Here is an 11,372-nt window from a genome sequence, read left to right on the forward strand (position 1 = left end):
TAGATCGTATTCATGATCATGAGAATCAGAGACAGATCACCTAATTCGTCCTCATGACGAATTAAAATTCTAGTTTGGTTTGGTTTCACACGTGCTGAAATTCGTCACAATTATAGCCTTATTTTTCCACTGGAATCATCATTCAAATTACGATTTTTTTTTTCACCGTGTGAAAGGGCGGAAAGAGAAAGCGAATAACTTCGACCTCGACGCACTTGGCCAGAATCCAGAATTTATAACTATCGGTTACAATCCCTGGCAGTGCCTGGATAAAAAAAAACATTTGCCTGCCCAGACTAGGCGTAGGTTAAGCGGATGTATTCATACCTGTGTTATAGTAGCTGTATATTGTGCAATACTTCATTCTTGTTCGCTGATCTATATCATCGGCATCCACTGTCATTAATGTTACACACACGAACACACTGCTCACATGAAGGTAAGTCACCTAATTTTCCACGTCTTTATATAATTATATGTATCTACTTTTAGTGGACCATTCGTTTAAACCCCGTTTAAACAGAACATGAGATAATGCGGACGATTGTACGAAATGAACTCAGTCCAACGACAATGAAGACAGTCTATTTATCTATAGACGGGTCAATATATGGTTTGACCGGGAACAAATTGCAACAAATGAATTTTCAACGGTATTTTGTACTATTTGACCTCAAGAATAACATACTAAAAATCTACCAAAATCCGCATCCGGGAAAGTGGTTATTTTCAAGATGGCGTCCAAGATGGCCGCCATTCACTAAAAATGGATATAACTCACTCATTATCCACCCTAGAATTCTATTTGGGTTCATATTCCATGTTTCAATGGGTAAAATAATTTATTTATACAAGTTGGAGTGAATATTAGCACTCCAGGGTACCAGGAAATCCAAGATGGCGCTCAAAATGACTGCCGTAGTCTAAGAAATCCACAATTCATCTAATACTTACTGAAGTGGCTTTAATTTGGTTTCCATTCGATTGTTTTAATGATGAAGTACAACTGTAGTACGTCGGATATGTTACAAGGACAGCCAGTGGTCTGGTGTGTCCAAAAATACAAGATGGCTTCCAAAAATTGAGTTTAAAATGGCTGTTAATCCTTAAAATGGACATAGCTCATATCACATCCACCTGAGAGATATGATTTTGGTGTCTAGACCATGGTTTCAATTGTCAAATAATACATTGGGACAAGTTACAAGGACAGTCAGTGGTCCGGTATGTTAAAAAAACCAAGATGGCTTCAAAAAATTGAGTAAAAATGCTGTTGCTACTTAAAAAAACCCAACATAGTTTGTTCAATATCCGGGAATATGATTTTTGTGCCTATACCATGGTTAAAAAGGTCATATAATAAATTGGGATAAGTTACAAGGACGATTGGTGGTCAAGTATGTCCAAAAGTCCACAGTGGCTTAAAAAATAGTATCAATTAGCCGTGATGGTATTTAAAAATGGACATAGTTCATGTTTTATTCGTCAAGGGCATATGAATTTGTTGCCTTTATCATGGTCTCAAAAGGCAGAAAATTAGTTACAAGGACAGTCAGTGGTCCAGTATGTCGAAAATCTAAGAAAGCTGCCAAAAATCGGAGTCTAAAATGACTGCTGTTACTTTAAAAATGGACACAGTTCATTTAAAATCCACCTAGGAGATATGATTTCGGTGTCCACAATACATGGTTTCATAGTTAAAATAATACGTTTGGACTGGTTACATTGACATGCAGTTGTCCAGTTTGCCTAAAACACAAGAGGGTTTTAAAAAAAATTAATCTAAAACGACTCATATCATTCAATAGTGGTCAGAGTTCTACAATATTCATCTGCAAGACATAATGTTGGTGTCAAAATTGTGGTATGAAGGGTCAAATAATACATTCGGACAAGTAACAGGGATGGTTAGTATTCCATTTTTTCAAAGAATCCATGATGGATTCTAAAATTTCATCAAAATGGGTGCTGTTACCAACTCATGAAACATTATGATAACTTGTCCCCATGCATTTAAACGTAGGCACCAAGATTATTTCTAACAGGTAGATATTTTATTTAACAGTAGTCACTTTAGAACCCATTTTTTAAGCCAAGTTGGATTTTAAGGCAAAATGGATAGCTGCATATGGTAACCAGTCCCAAAGTATTGTTTGGCCCTTGAAACCCTAGTGTAGACACCAAAATAATATCCCCAAGGTGTATTTATAATGTTCTACATCCACTTTTAAGTAACAGCAGTCAATTAAGACCCCCATTTTTGAAGCTATCTTTGATTTTTGGACGTACCTGACACCTGACTGTCCTTAAAACTTAAGCCAATGTATTGCTTGACCCTGCAAACTCGAGTATAGACAGCCAAATCATACCTCCAAGGTGTATTTATATTAAACTATGCATAATTTTAAGTAGCAACAGTCAATTTATACCCCATTTTTTATAAAGTAATCTTTGATTTTTTTAACATACAGACAACAGACTGGTCTTGTAACTTACCCTAGTGTATTACTTTACCCTTGAAACCAGTGGTTTAGACATCAAAATCACATATCCCAGGCCAAAATGTAATGAGCTTTCTCCGCTTTAAGTATTGGCAGCCATTTCAGAATCAATTTTGAGAATCCATCGAGGATTTTTGCACATACCAGACCACTAACTTTCCTTGTAATTTGTCCCAATGTATTATTTGACCCATTTAACCATGGTATAGACACAAAAATCATATTTCTGGACATTGAGCAAACTATGGCGGGTTTTTTTAAGTAGCAACAGCAATTTTAGACTCCATTTTTGGAAGCCATCTTGGATTTTTTTCGACATAATGGACCACTGACATTCTTGTAACTTGTCCCAATGTATTATTTGACCATTGAAATCATGGTCTAGACACCAAAATCATGATGTCCCAGGCGGATATAAAATGAACTATGTCCATTTTAATTATCAACAGCCATTTTAAACTCCAGTTTGGAAGCCATCTTGGATTTTTGGATACACCAAACCACTGGCTGTCTTTGTAACTTGTTTCAATGTACTATTTCACCCTCAAAAGCATTGAATAAAAAACAAATTTAGATGAATTGTGGATTTTCAGCCTACGGTAGCCATTTTGGGCGCCATCTTGGATTTGCCTGGTACACTGGAGGGCTTATAATTCAATCTAGCTTAAATCAATTTTTGTACCCCCAGACCATGGAATATGAACCGAAATGGGATTCTAGGGTTGATAATGTGTGTATCCATTTTCAGTGAATGGCGGCCATCTTGGACGCCATCTTGAAAATAACCACTTTCCCGGTTGCAGATTTTGGTAGATTTTTAATATGTTATTCCTGAGGTCAAATAGTACAAGATACCGTTGAAAAATAATTTGTTGCAATTTGTTGCAATTTGTTCCGGGTAAGGCTATCTTTGGTCGTATATTGACCCGTCTACTAGCACTGTAACACGAGATATGTCGTTTACGGGTCGTTTACCCATTATATTAAAGGTAGTAAGTATGTGCTCAGCTGGCCTTGGAACACGAGATTGTTATAGGATGTCACAGGAGCTACTGTGTATGAATTGAATTGAATTTATAGGAACATCATCGGTATCTGCCAATGTTCTTTTCAAAACAAAAATAATGTAAATATATATACATGTAAAAGAGATAATAGATGTTCATGTACGAGTGCCTGGAGGCGGTATGTCAACTTATTTGTATATCAAACACTGCTATGCTCTCTCTGAGTTTAATTATAATACGAGAATATATGATCACTATTTAAGCTCAAGTATAATCATGAGAGCATTTATAAAGTCCTGCATAAAGTACACTAATTTTAAGAACTGCATTGTATGAGCCCAACTATATTCTGAAAGAAATATATGACGTAATACATTATTTTCAATATTTCAAGCACAATTTTCGTGAGTACATAGTGTATGAAGCACCGAAGCAAGCACAGTATTGTCAAGATCCGCACAGTATGGTGTGAACTACGTTATGTCTATCGGAGAGCTGCAATAATATTGTGTAAACAGTATGAGACTTGTATGACTGGTCACTACTCCTACAGATTTGCTCCCAGATTTAGATGTGGATATCAGACTGACTTTCAAGTCGTATCGATTAATCAAAGACTTGTTGGATTTCATTTCTCGATTAAGGATGGAGCCAATTCTATTCTTGATGACTGCAACTTTTGGACTGCTCACAGCCTGGATTATCAAACAATTGCTGATAGGGCGTCCAAAGAATCTACCACCCGGTCCTTCATGGATTCAGATTGTTAGTATAGCGTGGACAGCATGCAGGTAAGTTGCAGAATTTAATTTGAATCAAACAATCGGGATGATCCTCTATCGGATTGTTCTTAAAATTTTGAAATTCGAGGGGGGGCGTTGTCCAACCCCCCCCCCCCCCTCTGGCAGTGGGCCCATAGAAATTACTATCACCAGTATCATTACTTGCAGAAGTATAAGTGGATAAGGATAATGGATATAACCATTACACTGTAAGTCCGATGTTTTGGAGGGGTATCTTTCGCAACTGTTGTAAATGTATCCTTAAAAGTTCACCTTGTTATCCATATAAAGTATTCCAAATGCAGTAGAAGTACTTAACGAAATGAAAGTGAAGGATTTCTTTCCCGTCTGTACAGGGCTGGATTGAACCCTCTGACTGTCTTATCATCATGGGCTAAGAAGTACGGTGAGATCGTATCCTTCTACGTTGGCACGAAGCCTTTCGTCATCCTCAACTCTTATCCAATCATCGTAGAGGCCTTCCGACATCCTGATCTTCAAGATCGACCTCAAAGTAGAATGCGGGAAGAGGTTGTCGGGCCAGACTGCAAAGGTAAGATATCAAACTTTCATGCTGAACATTTAACCCACAGGTGGTTCTGAGATGAGTCAGGAATCGGATATTCTGAAAAGGATTTTCCCAACCAATCATCGATCCCTGTTCACTCCTATGCAGGGTGCAACATAACTTTTTAGAAGCGCTTGCCCGGTCGGGCAAGTAAATTTTCAAATAGTTGGAATATACTTTCCCAAAAATCTTTATCACTTGCCCGAAAAAATCCTTGAAAAAAAATGTTTACTTCTTCGAAAGAAAGTTTAGCGGTTTTACAAACCATTGACCTTTTTCTCTCTTTTGACATGAACTGACCTACCTTGTTATTGCATTTTTTCCAAAGTGATTTTTATCTTGCCTGCCATGACCAAAATTAGAGTCAATATCATATCATATCAACCCTAAGTTTGGGCCATTCTACTGTGAGAATTTTGCTTGCCCTATTCGGGCAAGTAGTTTTGGTCTCTACTTCAAAACGCTTGCCCGACTCTAAATTTTACTTGCCCCGGGCAATCGGGCAAGAGCTTATGTAGCACCCTGCTCCTATGCTATCTTCTGTTCTATCCATCATCACATCCACACTTCTTTTTTCAATACCCATAGGTGTGGTTTTAGCTAGCGGTCTGGTTTGGAAGGAGCAGCGGAAGTTCATCCATTCTGTTTTCAGGAGTCTTGGTGTTGGAAAGAAGAGCTACGAAGATACTGTTCTAGCCGAGATGACCCAGCTCTGTACGAGCATTGAAGAGAAGAGGGGTTCTCCTATTGATCCTAGTATTTTCTTTATGCAAGCGATTTCAAACATCATTTGCTCTGTGGTCCTTGGAACTCAGTACAAGTACGACGACGCCGACTTCCAGCAGGTTAGCTTTATAGGGCTTTTATCAAGTTGTACTGATAATGAATAGACTTTATGCGTTGACGTGATCGTGTCGCCATTTTAGAGGCTGAAGCCATTGCCTGACATGCGTTTCTGAGCTGCAGCTGGCTCATCTTCCTTTACGGGTATTCCTATATATTCTCAAGGAGGGCGCTATGAGATTATGACGTCATATGTGCATATTTAGCAAAGTAAACTCGAAATGAATTTTTATGTTTAGAAGAATATTAATTTTAAAAAAGAGGAATTATAGAATATCATGGTCAAGGAATGTGAGAGAAAATTAATGATCTCGGTCTTTTCGGACCCAAAACACCTTGAAAACACCAGCCTCCAAGCTCAACTCCTTATAACTTGATTGAACCTCGTCTTTTAGGCAATGATGTTTTAGATTTTAGTGATCTCGAGCAAGGCACGCATACACCTTTGTCACAACCACTACATCTAGTAAAACTTCAGTGTCATGACTGAACGTAAATTACAAAGTCATTTCAAGCCTGATGCACGTGGCACTCTCCATCCAGGGCCCTATACGATGTCCATCAATTGATTGTAAGGCTAAGTCGTACGATTGATTGCAATATTATACTGTGTATAATCAATCCTACAAAATCAGTTTTATTATCGGTCGCTTTGCTCTGTGTTCCGCCTCACACATATCACAAGTATCCAATATGATGGAAACAAAAGGGCTCGGTTTTGTCGCGAAATAAAATGCTTTGGTGCAATGCGAATAAACGAGATTAAAGAATCGCATTTCATTTCGAATTCCTAATAATTCTCTCGCCAACTTTTCATGAATATCTTTCTTACTTTTCATGAAGATCTTTGTAATTATTATTGTAAATACGTTATATTCAACATCTCGTTCACTTGTGGTTCCAAAAATTTCAAAAACTTTGGGGGAAAGATCCTTTGCTCATGCGTGCCTGTATAATGGACCAGACTTCCTGAAGACATCAAAAATTGTATCTCTGTCGAGTCTTTCCAAAATATTCTTAAAACCTTTCTTTGTACTTCTTAATTTCTTTATGCGCCTTGAGCACTCTACAGAATGGATTTGGCGCTTGATAAGTCACATGTAATATCATAAATACATAAAAAATGATAATTCTCTCACTATTTCTGCTGTTTAGATATTAAAAATTCTGAACGATAATATGAGGCAGTCGGGAGCCGGTGGAACACTCTTCTTTTTCCCTCTTCCTGGAATTTCAAAGATTCCATTCGGAAAGGTAAAAACCATGGTGGATAACTTCAAGACATTCCAAGAATTTATTGCGTCACAGATTGAATCTCACGAAGTGAACTTTGACCCAGACAATCCAAGGGATTTCGTTGACCAATATCTTATTAAGATGTCAGAAATTGAGGTATTTATACATAAGAATTGTTATTTTTATCATGGGAAAAACATAAAATAAGAGATAATAAAATGTTAAAATAAGTAGATTATGATAATTGCAGTTTTGTAGTGTTTTTTCTTTTTTTTTACATTTTAGTAAATGATAGGATTTTGAAACCATCCAGAATGATATTATTTTCGTGAATTCACGATAATTATGAAACCAAATGAAGTTAAGGAAACACAAACCCTAAAACACAACCACTATTGACAACTGTGCTATCGAGATCTGCTGCCTTAAACCGGGGAATTCGCTACGTCGCTTGAAGCAATGTGGACACCATCTTGGTTAGCCCTTCAAGTTTTGACTCTCGTTGGCCCTATCTTGCCAAGAGTTGCAATCGGTTCGGATTAAATTTAACATTGCGACTGCTCATGTCCCGTTTCTGTCATTAACCACTCTAGAATGTAGATCATTTTGGATGTCGCATTTGTGTCTCTTTCCCCTTGCATTGGCGAAAACTACCTAATGAAATAGCTGAGTAATATGGTATTCCTTCTCCATATTGTTTCTTTTTTCGAATTCAGGACTCCAATTCGCCGTTCACCAAGATGAACTTGAATAGCTGTATCGCAGACCTTTTCATAGCTGGCTCCGAAACCACGGCCACGACCCTGACATGGTGTATTCTCTTCATGATGGCCTACCCGGAGGTTCAATCACGTGTTCAAGAAGAACTCGATCACGTGGTCGGCAGAGAACGTCTTCCAAGACTGAATGACCAGGGGAACCTTCCTTACACCTGTGCTGTACTAATGGAGGTAATTGATGTACTATTATGAGCAAGTGTAGGAACCCCTTCAAATAGCTACTATGCTCGAGAATGAGAAGCTCATGCTCCCTGATTCGAAAGGTTCGAAATGTGAAGAACTGGAAAGCAGGCACCGCTTCATTGTTTTTGGTGGACGACCTCTTAAGGCAATACCAAAGTCTTTTTGATAATTTTATCGTCATGATCAAGGTCCCGAAATCTAGTTTTAAAGTTTGTCTCATAGTAAACTCACGTTCTTGATGTCGGTTTATCAAGAGAGAAACTGAATATATAGTTCATAGTCATAAGCTATCTGACGAAACAATCACAACAGCGAACCACTATTTAGACAAATACGTGTATTTCCTTTCTGTTATTCTTAAAAGGTACAGCGGAAAGGCGTCATCGCTCCACTAGGTGTACCTCATCAGGCTGCTGCTGACACCACGATAGGAGGCTATACCATACCGAAGGGCGCCACCATTGTGTCTAACATCTTCGAAGTTCTGAACAACGAGGACCTGTGGAAAAACCCAGACGCCTTTGAACCTGAGAGGTTCCTCATTCAAAAAGGAGAGGTCGTAAAGAGAGACGAATTGATATTTTTCAGCACGGGTAAGATCAAGGCCCGGTTGCATGAGAAGTAATCGCGAGTGTTCGCAACCACTACCCAGACGGTTTCTGAAATCTAATGAAAATGCTTGTCCAATCACAATGAACGGCTCAGAGGTCACTGTCGAGAATTGGTGAACCGGGACAGCAGACCTTCCTAAGATTCGGAGCTGACGAAAAATTGCAGATATGTAGTTTGTCCAGAGTCACGGACGGCACTGCTGTTTTGATTCACCGATTTTCGACAAAGGCTGCCATGTTATGAAGGGCTTGACAATAGATTATCTACGTTCCAGAAAGCGTCTGCGAAGTGGTTGCAAAATTCCCTATTGTAAAACTGTAACATCCAAAATGTAACTCCAATGGAACCCTTGATTTTGATTGGCTGATGAGCATTGTCACCATGGCAGTTAACCATTGGAAGTGAAAGTAACAGGGGTACTTATGTTATGAACGGGACTCGGTATATAATGTTCTTGCTGTATCATTATATAATCAGTTAGCAAAGTATTCGATTGTGAATAAGTAACATTTAGTCTGCGGTGGGACAATGGATTCTTTATCATACGGCTGCATTTACATTTCCCCATGTGGCCTTGTAGAATTCGTCATTCCTCGTCAGTTGTATCATTGACGATTGACCCCATAGGCAGAGTGTCTATGACTCTTATATGAATAAATTGGGTTATCAAAGAAAAAACATTCCGAATCCCCTTTGTCTTTGAAATAATTCTTTCGTTTTCAATCATTTATATTTTCACCTAACGACTTATAACATTTACCAATAAAATGTATCTTTGTTTTTATGACCTTGTTCCTCTAGGTCGCCGTGTGTGTCTTGGAGAACAGCTTGCCCGGATGGAGACATTCTTGGGGTTTACAAGTCTCCTTCAACGATTCACATTCAAGAAACCTGACAGCTCACTTACCCTTTCTTTTGATGGTGTCTTAGGCGTGACTCGAAACCCCCAACCTTATCTGACAAGTGCAATTCCAAGATACTGACATTTCATTAGGTTACCAGTTTTCTATTTCGATGATGACAAGTAGGCTATAATGATGGTAGACGTTCTCTCTGAAGGCTACACATGCAATTACCATTTTAAAAATATTCGTCAAACCTTGATAGAGTCCTTTTAAATAGTCATTGAAATGCTTAGTCACAAAGGCCCTTTGGGCTTTGATAATAATAAATCATGTGACTCACAAAGCACCAAACCCATTTTGAAGAGTGCACAAATAATAAGTAAATAGCGGAGTCTTAAGAACGTTTTGAATGACTCATCAGAGATACAATTTTTTATGTCTGCAAGAAGTTTTATCCACAGTGAAGGGTCGAGAGAGAAGGGTCTGTCCCCCTAAATATTGTAAAACTTTTGGAACCTAAGGTTCAAGGCGTATCCATATGATTCAGCTACGTGTAAATATTGCAAACAGATCCAGATCATTAAAAAACTGGATAGATCAACAACATGCTCGTTTGAGCCCTACCAGAAACACTTAAAAAGTGCTCCAAAAGGTCAAGCGCGCACAAAGTTCAACATATTTTTTTCTCTTACCTGGGTGTGCGTGTTGTTTTTTCGTGTTGATATGGCACCATATATACTGTAAAAGGTAAAGTCCACTCCACCCCCAAAAAAAGACATGTTGATTTGAATCAATAGTGAAAAATCAAACATGAATAATGCTTATAGTTTTCTTCAAAATTGGATGAATAATAAGAAAGTTATGACATTTCAGAGTTTCGCTTATTTTTCACAAAACAGTTGTATGCATAATTCAGTGATATGCAAATGAGAGTCGATGATCTCCCACACTCACTATTTCTTTTGTTCTTTATTGTTTGCATTATACAATATTTCAATTTTTGCTTATTTGACAGTGAGGACCAACTTGACTGAACCACAAAATGTTAAAACAATGATTGCAACTCTACATGTTCAGGGAGAAAGAAGACTGTTTCACAGGAGAATGCGGAGAAAATTAGAATATTTCATATTTCACATAATAAAATACAAAAAAAAATAGTGAGTGAGTGATGTGATCGGTCCCCTTATTGCATACTGGCCAGGATGTGCATATAACTGTTTTGTGAAATAAAGCGAGACTTTAGAATGTCATAACTTTCTTATTTTTCATCCGATTTGATAAAATTTTCAGTGTTGTGCATGTTGGATATTTTTATTTTTATTCAAGTCAACTTTTTGTTGGCGTGGACTTGTCCTTGAATTGTGTGATGGTGTACTTTTCCTTTTCCTGTAGCATACAACGAACCTTATCAAGTCTTTTATATCGATGATCAAGATGTCTGCGAGCTCTATACATTTTTTATGGTAAGGTGAACGGTTTGTCATTGAACGAAAATAACCATATTAATAATTATTATAATAATAAATAATAGGGACATTAGATCCTACATCAATTAATATTCCCGAAATCTAATGAATGCATCCACCTTCAAACTTTACCAAAATTAAAAGTAATAATTCGTGTGTTTTTTTACATCAGTATATTTCAATTTGCTAACATGTTTTAATTTTCTACAGAATATAAGAATTTATTTTTAGATTATTCTAGATTTAGATCTTTAGAGCTATGTTATTTATTTTTATGAATTGAACCCCTGAACAAGTAGAGCAATATTTTACTTGTTATGTCACGGTCGTCGGGTTTAGTACAGCCCCATCTCCCACACATCTTACTCTTAACACGTAGTATTACTCTTTGGGCAAAAGGTACATCCTTTATAAAACATTTTAGTCTTGATTTTTTATACCATCGCAATTTGACCCTAAACACGTAGCTTCCTAGCGAAAATAGATACCTTTTTTCATTATTTTAGTGTTTTTGACACCCTTATTACGTTACGTACGTAACGTACCC

General features: G+C 37.6%; 1 protein-coding gene across 2 annotated transcripts; it reads left to right on the forward strand.

The window, feature by feature from the left end:
- Nucleotides 1-291: 291 nt before the first annotated feature.
- Nucleotides 292-11,063, forward strand: LOC129275789 (cytochrome P450 2J4-like). Of its 2 annotated transcripts, none has more exons than XM_054912273.2 (8): nucleotides 292-439; nucleotides 4,153-4,299; nucleotides 4,647-4,843; nucleotides 5,447-5,703; nucleotides 6,857-7,093; nucleotides 7,654-7,887; nucleotides 8,264-8,492; nucleotides 9,313-11,063. In XM_054912273.2, exons 2-8 carry the CDS (start codon nucleotides 4,154-4,156, stop codon nucleotides 9,492-9,494), a joined length of 1,482 nt encoding a protein of 493 aa, XP_054768248.2. In that variant the 5' UTR covers nucleotides 292-439; nucleotide 4,153; the 3' UTR covers nucleotides 9,495-11,063. The 2 variants fall into 2 exon arrangements, with proteins under 2 accessions (XP_054768248.2, XP_063965202.1); XM_064109132.1 differs by having other exon boundaries at nucleotides 351-439; nucleotides 6,857-6,955; nucleotides 9,313-10,998.
- The last annotated feature ends 309 nt before the right edge of the window (nucleotides 11,064-11,372 follow it).

This window comes from Lytechinus pictus, chromosome 14 (genome assembly GCF_037042905.1).
Source record: "Lytechinus pictus isolate F3 Inbred chromosome 14, Lp3.0, whole genome shotgun sequence".
Classification (NCBI taxonomy): Eukaryota; Metazoa; Echinodermata; class Echinoidea; order Temnopleuroida; family Toxopneustidae; genus Lytechinus; species Lytechinus pictus.